Here is a 19,087-nt window from a genome sequence, read left to right as displayed (position 1 = left end):
TGTCTTCAATCTTTATCTTCTCAATCATCATTTTATTTAATGTTTAGGTCTTATAAAGCACATGGAGTGAATGGATGGGTATATGGAAAAATTATTGTATAAGAAAGAAGCTGATATAGGAGGTTTTTCACACACAATTACTGTATATATTTTCTGTATCAATCATCTTTGGTCCAAACTAATTTGGCTCTTTAGTTTTTGGTTTAAAGACCTTTTTTCTACCTCATGCCACAATAGGAAAAGCACAGGTGAAAAAAATAAATTGAATGGGGATTCTGGATCTTGGGAATGTGCATGCTGGCTAACTGTGATCCTGTCATGTCACTCAGCCATTTGAATAGAAGAGAGCTTTATTAAACTTTATTAGTAAAACCTGTGCTTTTACCCCTAAAGATTATTTTGTGAAACTACACACAATCTCAACTAGAAATCAGACAATAATGTTGAATGAAAGTAGTTGGGATGCTTTACGTGTCCCCACTATAATAACCTCATGAAGTGATCCATTACATCCAGAATGCTATAACGTGATTGACCTGATTGAATCACTTTGACTCCGACGACTGCAGACAAACTCTCACTATATAGCAAACATTAGCCAAAATGGGCTTACAAGCTACACATCTTGGAATTAAAATTAAAGGCACAATTTTTCTTAAGAGTTTTGAACCCCATCCTGATAACCTCCCTGGGTACGTTAACGCATGCATGCTGTAGGTTTAGGCCTCGTATAAAAAGCATGCATGCGTACTCTAATTGAACTGTCCTTCAATAGTCTATTATAACAGCAGATGCCCATCTGATCAAACCAGTGGCCATCCAGGCCCTAATGTGGTCAACCCAAATGCTCCTAAAGAGTTGCTTTGCTCGGCCCAAGTGTTGGTCTTGGTCAGCATAAATCAGTCCCTTCAGGATTTCACTTTTGTTTTTTCTTTGACTGTTGTGGCCTAATATGCCTGATTTCACAGCAGATTGTTGAAAAAGTTTCAATGCAAGTTGTGATTTTTTCCAGGCTTTTTTTGTGTGTAACACATGACACATCCACTGTGAGCTACAAACACTCCAATAAAGCCTTTACTTCCAGTCCATTTCTGTGTTAAGATGCCAAATAAAATGTGAAACAATTGAATTAAACTAAAAAAAAATGCCATCGAATTGCCTTGTATAAAACCACTGATAAGAGAAGATGATTACTATCTCACTGTAAAAACAGTGTTTGAGATCAATGCTGACTCACATTTGTAACAAGGCCTGTGTTTGGTGGAAAGTTAAAGGCACCAGGTAGTAGCTAAGTTTTTTTTAACAGTTTTCAACATGGATAAATAATGACAAGAAGTCACTGAGTATTGGATTTGTTATCATGGATTCACTGTATAGAATCTCATTAAAGACACTTTAGTTTGAAACCGGATCAGGTAGCTCAAGTTGGAACGGCGCAGCTGTCTGGTTCACAGCATTAAAAAAAGTAAGTCTTTAACATGCAGAGATATTAAAGGCACAAGATACTCTCCGATGTTTATATAACATTGCAGACCTGTGAAGCTCAATATTTGGTGTTGTACACGTCAGTGCCCGTGCGGGAAATAGGTTGACTGGTCAAATTTGCGGAGATTGGACAAATTTTCTGGATCTCAACTTCACAATTTCTTGCAGGGACTGATCCATTAAAGCTGGTCATCAATTATGTTACCATGTTATCAGCCATTGCATCCTTGTAGTGCGCCCTAGTGTTTTTTTTGGTTGGCCCATGACCTATAATCAACCCCAAGTACCAACCAAATGCCCTTTGGTCGCTATATGTGACACTGTCCAACCCAAGTGCTCCCAAAGTGTTGCTCTGCCCAGGGCAAAAAGTAATCCACACACCGAACACAGAGTTCCCCTTTTGTCATTTTAGTTCCCCACCCATGATAGAGTCGATGCACACAGAGGTACTGAACCATGGCTTCATTGAGCTGTTGCATCACATTCGTAGATATAGCCTTTGTGTCCATGTTAAAACATTTGCCCCAGGCTTAACGAAGGGATTTGTTTTACAAAACATTAAAATTTTGAAACAGCCTTCTGTCCACCAACATTTGCACAAAAAAAAGGTAATTTATGTCCAAAGAGTTAGGTGGCCACACAATGCACAGTGGGAACTGGAAAAGTGGCAAGGTACTTGAAAGGAAATTAAAATTCACTTCTATACAACAAGTCCTAATTACCACGTCTCTGAATAACTTACAGCCGGGTCTATGAGGTAATCCTCAACAATTACTTTCTATGTAACAAGCTCTACATGTATGATATGTTAATAGGTACTGTAGTTTTGTTACAGCTTCCATTGGATCACATTATAAAGACAGCAATTACTGCTTCATCCCTCCACCTAGGCATGATGATGGTGGTGGTGGTGGTGGTGGGGGGTGGTGGTGTTGTACTTCCTCACCGACTGGGAGGCTTACTTCTTAGATTGGTTATGAGAGAGTTTTCGTGTCGCCAGCTGTTCCAAAGCTATTTTTTCCAAAGTAATTTCTCTGTCTAATTACAACAGAGCTGCTGTAACAATGGCTGTAGTTTGGAGCCAATCACGCAGGTATAATCCCCCACTCTTCCCCACCACCTAAAGTTTTCAATTTCTAGTCGGCACGGTGGTGAGGAATATTAATCAGAGCTCTGAATACTCCAGGCGCCAGGCTTAAAAGACTTCCAGAGTTTACTCAGAGTCTATGATACAGACTTCATACCCCTTGACTAAAATGGGCCTTTCCGGAAACCCAGCACCAATACATGACGACTGTTTAACAAAGTAGTTCTAGTTTCTTTCTTCCTATTTAACACAGTATTGCTTCCTAGAAAACAAGCCCAGAGTGTAAACATGCTGAACGTCTGAGGCCATTATACAGCCTTAGTTGCCCGAAGTGTATGTCATCAGAATGTACCCTCTCAGCCTTCGTCCTCATTGTCCTCATGTATCATCACGAGGCACAACTCATAGCCATCCAGAAAGACCATCTCCATTTATCTGTCTCCTTCCCTCTCAACCACACTCTGTTGCTCTTGCTGCCTCTTTTCTCTCTTTGACAGTCCCTCGTTTGAGGCCATGTTTTCCTCTCACTAACAAGTCCCCTTTGTGTAATTTCTGTCTTTTTATACAAACTCATAGGAACAATAACGCAGTTATATTTATGACATTGAAAGGAAGAAGAGCAGGAAAACAACATTTTGAGCAGGAGAAAGTGGGTTTGGTTGTTTGCTGTCAGTCCCCAGTGCACAGTTATGGGCTGAAGAAAAACTCCAACAACTTCAACATCAGTTGAATGTTTTGTCCCCTTGACCATCGCTTGCAGCGTCATGATGACTTTGCAGATAGACACATTCTTGTGAGCCAAATGACTGAACTAAAATACCTGTTAGAAACATCATACTGGACTTGGTGTTTATGTGTAACTTGAACAAAAGTATGTTGGGTTATAACAGCTAGTTAATGTGTTGATTGACGTTATGTAATGGTTAATGCATATATCCACTCTGAAAAAGCTTTCAAAAAGTTTGACCGTGTTCTTGCTGATCACTAGGGGTGGGAATGGCAGGGTAACTCACTATATGATACGTGGCCCACGGTAACGATAATATCACGATACACCAATTCTGTGATAATTGATCTATTACAAGACAATCATATTAATGATTCATCACGATATCTGATTAACTTCTTCTTGGGCCAATTAATTTCCGGTCACGTTACCCTGATTTATGTCATAAGCGCCACAGCGAGACATCATGAAGTAGTGAAGCAGTGAAATTTGTAAATTAAAATATAGATTTTTGGTGCCAGACTATCAATTATTGTATTGCATGAGTCAGGACGACAATATGATCAAGCACTTTTTTACCAATTCTCACCTGGTTTCCCAGCGTGCACTGCTCTCACGGTTTTCCATCATGTACACATACATTGAAAAAATGTCCCCCACTGAGATTGTTTGACTTTTGGTAGCAGTCTGTTATATAGTTCTAAAAATTCACAATATAACGTCTCCTCTCCAGGAGAGAGGTGGAAATCATTCCACAGAATAACTTCATTCCGCCTTTATGGGTCACTGCGTATACTACTTTAGATCATTTTTTGACATTCTCTGTTTTTTTTAAGAAGTGGAAAGTTTGAAAAAGGATGAATCTTTAAATGACTTTTAGCTAGTTATTTCTCAGTGGGGATATAATGCAAGTCACCCACCCTTTGAAAAGAATAGATTTTCTCTCTCTGTTCCCATTTTACCCACAAATGCCACAACACATTCTACTAACAAACTAATGCAACTCACAGGTCGAAGTAATGAATTACAAGTACTCACGTTGCTGTAATTGAGTAGCTTTTTCGTGTACTTTTCAAAGTCAGTAATTTAACTTTTTACTTAACATACATAAGTAAATGTAGTAAACTAATTTGCTACATTTGTACATTCATCTGTTACAGAGTAAAATATTTATCTACAGATATTGCGAGCTAGAAAGAAAAACTGACTTGGACCATACGCCAATCAAATGCATCACATCAGAAACAGGCCAATCAGTTCAAAGTGTCATGCATCTCATCAAAACAGCAGTGCCAAAGTTTTTTGTTCAACCAGAAACATCCGTTAGACCGCTCTCTTCAAACCCACCAGACTCCATTAACAAAAACAGTAATTTTACCTCGCAGAACACGGGACTTGCTGGTCTACACTGCCTCATTAACACACATTAGTTCAGAATAATACGAACAAACTAACCGATCGATGCAGAGGTAGATCATCAACAACTCCTGTGTTTTGCAGAGGTAAAATTGCTGTTTTTGTCAGTGGAGTCTGGTGGCTATGAAGAGAGCTATTTAACTGCTGTTTCTGGTTAAACAAATGAACTTACTCTTATTTAAAAAAAATAAAAATAGGGCCAAGTTTTGGAAATAACAAGTTTAATTTTAATTATAAGTGGTAGCTGAGGGCTGCAGATTACACAATAAGCTTTCATAACCCTGCTTTATGAAGCCATTCATGGCGTTAGTTGGAACACCTATTACTTTAACTGCATAAACCTTTACATTGTTCCAACTGTACTATCATTTGCTCTCTTCCTTTCAGTTCATTGCATAGGATGCATGTGTAAGGAAACCTTGGCAAAATTAGTTAATTTTTTTTAATCAGCAGGATGGGTATCTTTTACTTTGAACACTAAATTAGCTGCTTTTTACTTTTACTTGAGTTCAATTTCACTCAAGTAACAGTACATCTTAAGTAGAATGTTTCAGCACTCTTTACACCTCTGATGCTACTACGACACAAATACTAGCACCAGTACTACTTTCTGACAGCTGTGCCAAAATAGTATACTTCCTTAACAACACTGAACCCTAACACCTAACACCACACAAGTGATGTTTATGCAGCCACCCCAGGTACCCACCTGCAGCCCCTGAGTACCTATGCAGAAAACGAGTCCATCATCTATCCACTTTGTATTCACATTCTAGAAGCACCTCCAAAAGCCCAAGCAACCACGTAGCGTCTCAACTCGATGTGATCACCTATGAAAGCCCTTGGACACCCCTTATAATGCCCTATAATACCAAGAATTAGCTCGTTGTAGCTCACTGATTCCAAGTGTTTCTAGAAAACTCCTGGTTTCTTAAAAATCATATGCATTCATTCATTTGCAATATCAGCAAAGCATACAAAATGAAAATTGACATTCAAAAATCTCTAAGTACAAATGTAGCTGGTAATTAGCATTCAGCCGTGCATACAAAGACATTTACACAGGTGCCACTTCTGTCTACAACAGAACCCACAGTGAGCAACAATGTAATGCAGAAATGTCTTACTTTATTCATTTCTTTCTCCACTGGAGCTCAGCTGGTGCCCCGAGATAACATTGTTCCTGTTGTGGAGCTTCACAGTCGTACTGTCTCTTAGAGTGGGTGGTTGGTGTGGGATAGGGACATGGGGAAGTAGTGTCTGTGTGTGCCGGTAGGATGTTGCGGGACACAGCCTTGGTTATCGGGACAGTCGCATACATTCTGTCTTGGAGACGCACCATTGCAATTGGAGGATGAACCATTATAACCGAGACCACTGAGGCTTTCATAATTCTGTTTGTGACGGTTTTGAACATTTTTAGGCAATTAAAATATTTGCTGGTGTTAGTTATATTGCCCCTTCCTGCTTCTTAGTTCTAAGTAGTTGATGTAGTTCCCTCCCACTGTTCTTCCCTCTCTGTATGTGTTCCTCGCCCGCTATTACATTTTCTTTCTTGGTTACATTCTGCCATTTCATCTCTGCTCACTACTGTCTTTCACAGACTCTTTAAACAAAGCCACGATAAGCGATGCAGGCTCCCTGTCTGCATTCCCTCCTCTGCGTCCCTTCGTACATTAGTATGCTAACATTACTTTCAGCTGATTAGATAGCCCACTTCAAGGATGAATCCTTCCCCTAGTGGCCCTTGCCTCTATATGTGTGTGTGTGTGTACACACGAACAGCACAATGCCATGCCACTTGTCTCTCCGTCTTCAAGGTAATGGTGGCTGTCTGCTTTTAAATGGTGAATCAGAACGACCTCCCACATGGCGCCCCACTATTTTTAATTTGCCTGTAATACAATAACGAGAAGCTACAGTCTTGTCCCTGCACATTTCTGACAATCACTCCCTTCTCCTTTGAAATTTATTATTTGACCGGTCCCCTAACTTCATTCCGTCCTCTTTCCCTAATGCCAATGTAGCTTTAATTGTTTAGTTTATTCCTTCAATTTTTTTCATTATGTCGCTTCCTTCAAACCATCTTTTCATCTTTCAAGCCTCCCCCATTGTCTCCTCTCAAATAATTTTATTCCTTCTGCTCTTTTACTTTTCTGTCTGCACTGTCCTCTCCTTCCCTTTTTATCTTCTTTCATTTTCTCCACTCTCCACGCTCCCTCTCCTCTTCTGGCTCACGCCGCTGTCGCTTTATCAGACAGGCCACCTACCTTCTTTCCCCCCCTTCGTCTCAGTGTGGAGACTGCATGTCAAACAGGCTGTTAAAGCAAAGACCGGTCGCCTGCAGTTTAAGAGGCTCCTTTCAGACTTTCTCTTTCTAGTCTGTCTTCGCCATCACTAATTTGTATGATTCTCTGTGTGTTGCCTCTTCCTCTTTACTTGGATATGCCCTTTAAGTTTCATATTTAAAGCAGAAATAGTGGCTTGCATGAGACAAAAGAATTAATCAATAGTACTGGGAAAATGACAGTTTTTTGTTATTTAAACTTTTCTTAATCCCCTCAGCATATTGTGCAACTGCCATAGGCTCGGGTCATCTGTTTTAAAGAATAATGATCTTTGTTTCACCTCTAGGTGGCAGCAGCGTCATGAATCCCTGACATAACTCCAAAGGATTGATGTCATTTATGTGGGGAAATATTCTCCATTTATTGGCACTTTCTCTATAGTGTTGATCAGTTTGTAATTCACCCTATGTTGATGAACTGTAATTTTTTTCTCCATCAAATCAATCAACACAAATTTATACTTAAACAGCTTATTGCCAGACTCCCTCTTCTTGTAAACGCTGACAAGATGACATTGTAACTTTAAGTGTGTGCTGGTTAAAGCTAAATAAAGGATAAAATAGTTGTTCATAGTGGTTCATTAGCGACATACTGAATGGTTAAGTTGTAATACTTACAAATCCCTCTTCCCTTCTCCTACCAGGCACCCATGTTCTCCTGGCCACGGCTGAGAGATGCAGACCCCGTGCTCCGCTGTGAGATGGCCTCCACTGGAGAAGTAAGTCCTTCAGACACATACAATCCCAATTATCGTGTAGTATTTTATAAACATCTTATTCTGAGAGCCAGTGTTGACAGTTGTGTATCTATTCATGTGTTGTTGCAGGTAGCTTGTTTTGGACCAAACATTTACTCAGCCTTCCTCAAGGCTATGCTCTCCACAGGATTCAAGCTCCCACAGAAGGGCATCCTGATTGGGATTCAGGTAAGACCGCAGCCATCTGGAAGTCCACTTGCCTCCTGTTTGTGTTGCCTTTTGGTGCTTCCTGCCCACAAGACACCAGATACAACGTGTATTCTGAACAGGTGGCGTAAATCTTCCAGGCTATCAGCTTCTTACAAAGCCAGCTTGGCACTCCTCAGTTTGTTTCACATAAAATCCCATCTTGATTCATGGGACTCTAATGATGCTTTTGTGAGTTAAAGGAAACAGCTCTAAAGGGGCATTTTATGAATGAACCAAAGTGGTTGAAATACCCCCACAGTTAGGGGACAGGATGAGTGAAGCTGATACTGTTATACCTGAATGAAAAGTACACAGACATAAAACTCAATTCACAACTACAAAAACTAAAATGCTTTTTGCATTGAACTCATTTTTGAGTTAAAATCAGAAGACTTTTCCTCATTCCTCATCAGTCAGAAGTCTTCTTGAAACCCCATTGCTCGATAAACTTGCTGCAAAAGAGAAAAGAACAAACTGTAAGCCTTAGCACTGCACTGCTTAATGACACTAAATTACATGAGTTTTGTAATTAAGTCTTTCTGCCACCCCGGGTTGCCAAACTGCGAGCTTGACTAATGCAGCTTAAACAAAGCACTCACAACACCAGCTGTATAATTGGTGCTCTTGGGGAACAGGTCTACTTCAAGGCAAGTACCTTGGGTCACATGTGCAGCGAATGTGGCTGAGGAGAGGCAACACTTAAGGCTGATGGGTCCAGAAAACATAGCAACCCAGATATGATTTACCTCTAATAGTTTAGAGAAACACTGCAGTAGGAGGATTAAAACAAGCTTTATGTAATTGTGCGATCTTGTGAGGCACAGCTTCATTGTATTGATATGTGTTAGTATGGGAGATCCTTGTACTACAGATACTATTTGCGGTGTACTAGATGTGGGAGTATCATCATTCTGTACATTTGATTAATACATTACCATTCATGCAGCTAAGTATATTCAAACAAGCAATACCAATTTTGTTTTCTCATTATATTGATGGCTTTTGTCTTTTATAGATGTCATATATACATATTTATCTATTTATCTGTCTCTCAAGCTCTGTCACTGTCACCATCTCAGTGTTGGTCCCATTTGGCAATCTGCAAAATCCCTCAGCCCATTCATTTATTTTCCAATCATAACTAAGCAACTTTTTCTGAGTCATCTTTTCCTTTTGCATTTTCCAAATGCAAAAACACAAGAGCAGAACTGCAAAGGATAGTTTGTCTACTCAAAATAAGTGGCTAATGTAAGCTGAACAACTTTCAGTCAACTCCCATACAAAACTAAATGTTGACACTGTAATTTCTTAATTGTAAATACACATTTCTAATTTTGAAACCAAATGTTGTTAGACCAAATATTAACGCCTATTAAAGCTGCTATAATTACTTTTTATTTTTAACCTTGGCTTAGATAACAACAGTATGTTAAAGAGGGAGCCATTAGTGACAAACTCAGGAAATTACTTCCTGACTCTGCAGCCCCGTCAGTTCCACAGAGCTTTTTTACAAGCTTTCCACTAATGGTTTTCCAGTGCAACTTTTTTAAGTTGTATGGTTATCTCACTGCTTTCTTGTACCGCGATACCAGGAGCACCTGGTAGCTTTTTGTTACTGTAAGACGATAAATGGTAAATGGACTGTACTTATATAGTGTTATTCTTGTCTTCTGACCACTCAAAGCGCTTTTACACTACATATCACATTCACCCATTCATAAACACATTCACACACTGATGGCAAAGGCCTAAGTGCCAATCTCCAATCAGATCTATGCCCATTCATACCCAATGGTTATGTCTTTTGGAAAAACTTTGGGTTCAATGTCTTGCCCAAGGACACATGAGCAGTCAGAGAACCCCCAACCTTCCATTTGAGAGAGAGATTTGTTTAAATGCATGTTATAGTTTGACAGTGAGTGTGTTTCCCTTAAAGGGATAGTTCTGTTGTTTTTCTGAAGTGGGGTTGTATAAGGTACATATCAATAGTAAGTATCCTACCTACAGTGAATGGCATCATCGTTTCCATAATATTGTATTGTCTTCTGTTTGTTGTCTCTTGGACTAAAACGCTGAGCCGAACAGCTGATTCGATAACGTCTGCTGCATGCTTAGGTAGACGGGCGTTGTGCGGAGTAAGACCTAGTGCCGAGGGAAAGGGCTGTCCCACACCAAGGGGAAGCAGTGACAAAAATCAATAATACAGCGTGCACTTAAAGTGAAATGTTCTTTTTTAATGTAGGACTCTTTAAGTAACTAAAGTATGTGGTACTTTTGGCCCTGTCTGCAGCGGTAAATAGCTTAGCTTCCATGTAGGAACTGCAGCCGGGCTTCTCCTAACAGGGGCCGTGCTGACTGTTATCAGTAGTAATTGTATTACGTGCAGTAGATGAGTACCTCATACAACCCCACTTTAAAAAACCTGAACTTTTCCTTTAATTTCTAATGTACTGTGTCAGCTATATGGTATGAGTATATGAAAACAAAGCTGCAGTCTGTTCAGTCTGCCTCCCTAACCTTTCAAATAACTTGTACCGCATCTCACTGTTTGCCTCATTCTTGCTTTATAAGCAGCACTTTGTTTGCACTAAGTACAAAGGCTGCTTGTCAAAACTAAAAACCAAATTAGAAAGCGGTATGTCATATAAGACTTATTATGGTAGGCTGAGGAATATACAAAGCATATCAAACCATATCGCAGTGGTTTTAGAGAGACAGCAGTAATTTTAGCAAGCATATTGTTTACTAAGCTGAAGGGCACGCAGTCTGAGCACAGTCAGTCGCAAATTAGTAGCAAAGCTCACAAAGGAGTTTTCAGCCCGTTCAGTATGTTTGGTGGAATCCATTAAGTGGGTCATTTGAGGCTGATGTCTAACAACATAAATGCCTTAGAATTTCTTTCTTTTTTTAAGTCATCCTTTGCATTCTGTGTTTGTGAGCCAAAAATGATAATATTTGAAGTTCTCAAGGCCTGAAACCACATAAATAAAACCACGGGCAAATTGAAGGTTGCTGCATTATCACATTTCTTTTCTGGTTTTTAATGTTTTTCTGTGCATTCCTATTTCAGTAAGGTGCAATTTATATTTAAGTTCTAACAATATAAAGCAGACCATACCTATTTTATCTGTACAAGGATGCACTTTTAAGATGCTGTTACCTTCAGAGGTAATTCGCTCACTTTTTTGCACACTATATTGAGCTTCTATAAACTTGATTTTAAGCAGATTTTGTATTCACAATGTTCTGCAATTATACAGCAGGGCACTCAACTGACAACTTCTATTACACTCACTCAAGTTCACGCTAACAGACCACTGAAATAAGTCCCCAGCAGTTTTTTTTATCTCTTCTCTTGAAAAAAAAAATGTAACATGAGGAATAGCAAAGGCAACATGGAACTACACCGATCAGCCATAACATTATGACCACTGACAGGTAAAGTGAATGACATCTCACTACAGTATAACTCACTACAATGGCACCTGTCGGTGGGTGGGATATGTTAGGCAGCAAGTGAACCCTTTGTCCTCGAAGTTGATGTGTTGGAAGCAGGAAAAATGGGCAGGTGCGAGGATTTGAGCCAGTTTGACAAGGGCCAAATTGTGATAGCTAGACGTCTGGGTCAGAGCATCTCCAAAACTGCAGCTCTTGTGGGGTGTTCCCGCTCTGCAGTGGTCCAAGGAAGGAAAAACCGGTGGTTCAAGTCCAATCCATGGAAAAACTCCCAGGACTTAAAGGATCTGCTGCTAATGTCTTGATGCCAGATACCTCAGCACACCTTCAGAGGTCTAGTGGAGTCCCTGCCTCGACGAGTCAGGGCTGTTTTGGCTGCAAAAGGAGGTCCTACACAGTATTAGGCATATGTTATGGCTGATCGGTGTATAACACATATATTAAGTTTCATTCCTGACATTAAAGTCAGTAACAAGGGAATTAACGTTGCAGAAATCTCAGCTTTGTACAGTACGGGGTTCACAGTTTGATTCAGATAACCTCTTTGGAAAAGTATGAAAAGTACAAACATGACTTTGGAATTCTTCTAGATTTATTCTCCCAAGAACCGAGACCAAAATATACTGTTGGTATACAACAGACAGCTAAACCACCGCAACTACATATCTGTTTTGTTGTGGTAAATGTGGTGAATTCTGCCGTACACGAAGGGATAGAGCATATTTAAAGGCATGAATGTAAGCAGTCAAAGGGAAGACAAACAGTGCTGATTGACTACACAACTAGAGCTCAGCAGAGAGCTGATTAGCTTCTGAAGTCTTCTGCCTGAGTTGTAACACAAATTCACTTTTTGTCGTCACACCAAACACATGTACTGTGGGGGAACTCTTCCACTGGCTGACTGTAAAATAATCCCAGCATTGTGAGCAAGACAAAGGAAAGTCCTAAGTTTAGATTTTAACTTCTCTCTCACTCGAAATTGCTCATATTCTGTTTGTGTCTACACAACCATGATCACAATTATGAATAAAATATCATTGTACTACATTTTTTTATATCTAATATAACAAAACAAAAATTTTAAAAACAGTGAAAGGGTCTGAGTATTTCCTGAAGCTGCTGTTTTAGCACTTCCTAGCGGTTCCTATGAGCTGCACCCTATGCAGGACAGCTTTATGTGATCAAATACAGGCTCCACCCTTTTCTGTTAAATGGTTGTGTTGGATTAATCACTTGTAGTGATCAAGTTTTACATAATACACCGGGGACACTTCTTGTTTTTATTTCAAAAGTCTGTCTTTATAATTAATGCTTAACTTACATGTATATTTATTATACATCTGTTGTCTTAGTACATGTCTGGCTGATGGGCACCATAATTAGACAGACGACTACTGATTTGACAGGTGGGCCGAGAGATGAGTGAAATTTGAGCAAACATTCAGAGATAAATTGTAAGCAGTGGATTGTTTCTTCCTCACCCGTGTGGTCCATTTTGAAGTCAACTAGAAAACATCTTTTCTTTCGCTATAGTGTAAAATAGCATCTTTTTACTCATAAATAATGCCACCTTTTCTCTGGATATATAAGGCAACATTCTTTTCATTAATTTTTTCCTTCTCCCCTCTCATCCAGCATTCTTTCCGACCCAACTTCCTGGCTACAGCCCACCAGCTGAAAGAGGAGGGCTTCAAGGTGAGTATTAAAAGCTTGTGTGTTTCGAACACCACAGGTTAGGGATGCTTTCTGTGATTGTTGTGAACTTGTTGACAGAGCTTGCTTGTTATTACGCTTTTACCTCCTTTAGATATTTATAAATACACTCTGCACATGTTGTTTTGTTAACTTATTTCTGTCCTTTAGCTATATGCTACTGAAGCCACTTCTGCCTGGCTGTGTGCCAATGACGTGCCTGCCAGTCCAGTTGCTTGGCCCTCTCAGAAGGGAGAAGACACCAGTTTGCCCACTATTCCCAGGTTTGATCATTTCTTTAATACTTAGTTTTATTTTTTTGAGACATGGAAACATGAAATATAAAAGCCAGCCTAATGTGAAACTCTAACCCAAACACTGAAGCTCAGACTTGCTTATGCTTTCTTGAGGCAAAGCTTAAGGAATGCATACAATTGTGATTCATGAGATTCATAATTGGGATATCTAAAATAATATCTAATCAGATACAGACTGAAGATCTAAGGCCATGGCCCCTTCATTATCTCTGTAAGATGCTGACAAGATCAAAGAGGATGCATCTAACTTAGAAGTCCAGAGTCATTGCATTAGCCAGAATTAGGGCTTGAATAGGGAGGATGAGGAAAGTCTTATGTCAGAGCAATGCCAGGCCAAGTCTGGGGAAATCAAAAATGCAGCTGAGGCATCTTGATTTTTTCTTTGGCAATGACCAACAATGACACAAGAATATGGGTCCTTTTTTTTAGCATTAGTTTAACTATAAGTGACTTTTAGTTATTGTACTGAAAGGAAAGATGCTTCTCTTACAGTTGAAACTAAACACAAGTTTCATGTGAGTCACTTTTATAGTCAGTTAAAGACTTCAATTGTCAAAAGTACAACCTCTGTCTGACATTAAAGGAACATAGAATAATTGTAGCAGGCTGCAGCAGTCTGGTAACGATTCTGCAAACAAGTCATGATCGCGCCACAATGAAGCCATCTGGACCATGTGTTTGGAAATGAGCTGCTGAAGAAGAGGATGTAAAGGGAATTTAATAGGCCTAGACCACAACAAACACACACACACACACACACACAGATACACATAAGGCTGGCATCAGCTGTGCAAGGAGGCATAGAGGCCAACACTTTATAGAGAAGAACATGACCTTTGTTGTCACTGTTGTTTGTCCTCCATATTTTCGATTAGAATTCAACCCTTACTCCATGCTGTCTGTCATGGGCCTTCAAATGAGAAAGGGGATACAGAAGCCAGGGTTTCACTTTGTGTTGGTGTGTGCACGAGAGAAAGAGTTTCTTTAAGTAATATATTTACGATGTCAACAAAATCAATTGAAACACTGTTACAATTTGTTCAACTTCCTGTGACAAAAAAGGAAGGAAACTTGAAGTAAAGTAAACTGTTTTTCACTCCATTAAAAATATTAGCTTTAGCTAGACCATAGCATTGTCTGGGTAAATTACCATGACACAATAACATACCTCTCTCTGCATTTTATACTGGTACACTGGTCGCACCGGTATGTAGGACGCAGCCCATTTTTTAGATGAAAAAAAATCTATTAAAAGTGCTTCTTCTACAGTACAGAAGTAAAACAGTACAGGCGTTTTAACCCAACTGATTTGGTTGACTTTAGCTTAGTTGATTGTGCACTGCTTAACCAGCACAAAATGAGCTGGTTTTCTGGAACCTTCTAACAGTTCTATATAGATGGATGGGCTGCAGCTCTAAACCATTGCACTGAAATTGACTAAGAGCTGTAAAAGGCTGCATACTTTAAGGTTTTGTCAGTAAAAAATACTGTCTAATGACAGGAAGCCATTTGATTCAATGATATTATCACAAGTATTTAATATTTTGTTTCAAGTATTTATCCCTACAATAATGTAATTGGCGACTGTGTATATGTTTTTACAGACTGATCAGCGAGGGTCATATTGACCTGGTCGTCAACTTGCCCAACAACAACACCCGCCACCTGAAGGATAACTTCGCAATCCGCAGAATGGCTGTGGACTACGGCGTTCCCCTCATCACCAATTACCAGGTCAGTAAATGTCACACTATGAGTGACTGAGAAAAAGTGCTGATGTGCTTAATTTATATTTTACACACTGTCTCTCTCCCGTGAGGGCTTTAGCTTAAAGTTTTTTCTCTGTGTTTCTAGGTGGTGAAGCTGTTTGCAGAGGCTATTCGTTATGCCGGTGAGCTCGACACTACGAGCCTCTTCCACTACCGGCAAAAGGAAAGCCAACGAAGAGGCGCAAGCCAGCAGCACTAAAGTTTTCTTCTCTTCCCTTTGGAATTCTTATACATGGGAGCATTTTTCACCTTATACAGTTTCCTTTCCTTGTGTCTGTTTTCCCATCCTATAGTGTGAAGGAGTATGTTGACCAAAACACAATAATTAACAATATTAGTGCATCATGACGACTGTGATACCCGCTGTTTGAAAAGGGGTTTTAGCTTATAGTTTCAATATATATTCAATGAATGAATTTACAAATTCGATATAATCCAACAAGTTTTGGGTTGCCAGGTTGTGAAACGTCTCTGGACAACAACAGGATACATGTTTATAAATATATGATAATAATTACAAGTGATTATTCACATTAGCATTAAAATGAATTAAGGTTGCTTTAAAGGGGTTGTGAACCAGAGGCAACTACAAGGACACAAGAAGTGACATATTATAAAGTGGTACCAAAGAGGGTATTTATGCTGCTTTTTTAGTAAAGTGAATCCCTAAGAGCAGAGTTTCTGTAGTTTAACAGTGTTACTTATATGTTTTCATTTAAGATCATTTGTTATCTTTGTTTTCTTGAGGGCCTCTGTAAATGTGATGTAATTCCCCTTTTCAGCCTCTAAACCTTCCCCGAGATTCGTTTTCACCAATAGTTTGGAAGTTATTATTTCCTTACTCAAACATTTTGTTTTAGACTAGTCTTAAAATGGTGTTTAGAATGTACTTTTATAGTATTATAGTATTAGTGTAGTTTAGTTTAACTGTAGAGTTAAGATAAAAGCTGCTATTAAGATTATTCTTATGCATCTTTTGATAAGAAGGAATTTATTTTTAAGTTGTAACTTAGTGACAACTGATCTGTTTATATATTTGGATTTATGTGTGTATATATTGTAACTGAGTCTGTTTGAATCTGCTCTGCATTTTAAACCTCAGAGTCTAAGGACGAGTAATTATACACCGTAGAGCAATAATCCTCAGCATCATATTTCTTTGTTTCTGTTGATTGTGTTTCAGTGGATTATGACAGAACACAAACATGGAGTTTTCTCTCACATGAATGCTGCTGTGTGTTTGTGTGTGTGTTTTGGATTGAATATTCGTTTAAAGATATAATCTCGAAGTTCTCAGTTTTTGCTGTATTTGGCGGCACCTAATGGCGATAAAAGGCAATTGCAGACATCCACGGTTGGCTCACTTTGTTACGGTTGTAACTCTCGATTTTCCTCGATCACTTTTCTTTTTAGCCTGTTTGCCTTCATTAGAGCGTCGAATTTGTTTCTTTTTCTTTGGATTTTCACTTATTTTTGAAGTTGTATCTGTAGTCATCGATCTTTTCTTTGTTTGTTCAGCCATAGTAGATTACTGTTTACTCGCAACACTTGAAGAGACCTCAAAAGCATCTGCTTAGCGCCGCCTACCCTCTCTGGCAGACCAACCACTGCTGGGTGATGGGAAAACGCGTCACTAACTGGGCGCCGCTAGTGATTTTTTTTCCACAAAAGTCGCACCAGACACCCAGTCCGTACTGCAAATGCAAAGGCTTTCATCAGTGGGCCATAGGCTCAATCACCATTGTGTTACCTCATTAAGGCCTATTTCTCATACCAGGGGTTTTTAAACATTTTGGAGCCTGACACCCCTTACAGGGAAGAACATTTTCCAATGACCCCCTCATAATCGTAACACCGATTAAGCATATGCTTTCTATCATTTGCACTCTTAGATGCCACTGGAACTAATTATATTGTAAAACGTATCAACCTAAATATTTCATAGTGATAAACAGAAAAACATTTAAATTTGTATCATGTTAATACCACTTTAAAACAGAGAGTTAATTTATTCGATTTGCTTGTGGACTGAGCTTGACAGCATTTATACTGTGGTCCTAAATGGTCCTCATCTGTCGACATTTTTTTTAATGATACAGCACATTTTTATAATTTCTTATAAAATTATTACTATTTTTTTTTCAGACCACAAGGGGTCCTAGCACCCCGCTTTGAGAACCCCTGTCTTATACAGTCCATTTACACACCAAAACACCTGCACTTGAAGACAAGATTGTGTTTTGTCACACACCAGATGAAGAACAGCCTGGTATAAGAGGTTAATAAAATAGTAGGGCACTGTTCCTAAAACAGGACAGTGTGTAGACAGTTTTAAAATACATCACTCAACTAATATTAATTAATATTATGCCTCAAAATAAGTAATTTCATGACACTTAACAAAAAAGAGCATGTCTAAAATTTATACCTGGTAATATTATATAAAGACACACAACATTAATCCATCATGAGCAAGCACTTGGCAACAGGGGCAAGAACAAACTTCCTTTTAACAGACAGAAACCTCGAGCAGAAATGATCTCATTGGTAGACACCCATCTTCAGTGACTGGATATTTATGAATCTGACAGTTATAGTGAGTGTGCATAACTGTGCACATTTTAAGCTTTCATTTATTTATGCCTCTATCAAAGTACAGGAGAAAAAGAGACTATGGTTCACATTTCTTTTTACAGTATGCCTGTGTTATTAATCAATGTAGGTTAAAACCACAAGGAGAGTTTTTACTCACAATAGTTATGTAAAGTTGGAGGCAGGCATCCTCTACATTGGAAATATTCAATGAATCATAGCATGTACTGTTCCCATCCCTCAAAGATCCATTACACCCTGTACTGCACGTCATGAGTATGGTCATTCCACTGGGGCAAACAACAGCACAGTGTAAACACAGAAATAAACAAAATTACAATACTAATTGATTGCAGTACACAACCCATCTAACACAGGACTAATGCTATTATACGACTGTTATTATAAGTTGTTATGCAGCCCTGCTGCTATATCTGCTTCAGGATCCATTTATACACACAACTCTCCAGAGCCTGCTCATATTGATCTGCCTGCAAATCCTTGGTAACCTTCCTGCAGCTATTTGACATCAGTTTAACCTACTTTTTTTTTGGATTAAGCAGCATCCTCTGTATCCACCCATAGCAGTGTAAGACCCAAAAATAGAACACACCACTGGCCACACAATAAGGTAATGAGATTTAAACTAAAGGGAGTAGGTTAGATCTACACAGTTTAACTATGTTACTGTGAAGTGCACTGACCTCTCCACCGGAAGAAAAAAACAGTACCTTTGGGCAAACTGCTCATTACTGGCACTCAGTGGTGGGGATGTTACATCTAATACAGGAGCCCTGAGCATTTCAAATTACTCAGGAAGTACAATATTGGAGCTTGTTTTTACACTGCAAAAGTCATGACTGATTTTTGAAACAGCCAAATGCTACATTCTGAGTGAACATGCAGTTCCTGTGAACTACCCAAAACCACTAGGGGCTTCTTCCTTATATAGATTTCACTGAATTACACGCACACACAAACGCCCACAGCGCAGAGCTAACACCGACAGCATCACGGTTTGCGCTAGCATGCTAACTGATGATTTTTTAAATCAACAGTTACATCCTACAAATAACACTTCAGCTGTCAAATATTCACTATCAGGGGAAAACACCGGCTCTATTTAAAGATGGATGTCGGTCTCCACCTCCTCCCGTACAAAAGTGAAGCCAAAATGCCCCCTGTAGCGGGTGCCGCCTTCTTGTGCATTTGGGGTCTGCGCAGTAGTGATCAGCTGGTGAAGACTTAGTGT

General features: G+C 39.3%; 1 protein-coding gene across 1 annotated transcript in view; it reads left to right on the top strand.

Annotated features, from left to right (window-relative positions):
- Nucleotides 1-16,552, top strand: part of cps1 (carbamoyl-phosphate synthase 1, mitochondrial) — a 57,018-nt gene extending 40,466 nt beyond the window's left edge. The window contains exons 33-38 of the mRNA XM_069662703.1: nt 7,707-7,781; nt 7,890-7,988; nt 13,101-13,160; nt 13,329-13,441; nt 15,079-15,208; nt 15,329-16,552. Of these exons, the coding sequence (XP_069518804.1) occupies nt 7,707-7,781; nt 7,890-7,988; nt 13,101-13,160; nt 13,329-13,441; nt 15,079-15,208; nt 15,329-15,442 (591 nt within the window). The 3' untranslated portion in view covers nt 15,443-16,552. The remainder of the gene's footprint in view (nt 1-7,706; nt 7,782-7,889; nt 7,989-13,100; nt 13,161-13,328; nt 13,442-15,078; nt 15,209-15,328) is intronic.
- Nucleotides 16,553-19,087: the final 2,535 nt, after the last annotated feature.

Source organism: Semicossyphus pulcher, unplaced genomic scaffold (assembly GCF_022749685.1).
Source record: "Semicossyphus pulcher isolate SPU_LCO1_2020_fin unplaced genomic scaffold, fSemPul1.0.p SCAF_15, whole genome shotgun sequence".
Classification (NCBI taxonomy): Eukaryota; Metazoa; Chordata; class Actinopteri; order Labriformes; family Labridae; genus Semicossyphus; species Semicossyphus pulcher.
This window is presented reverse-complemented; position numbering and strand designations above follow the sequence as displayed.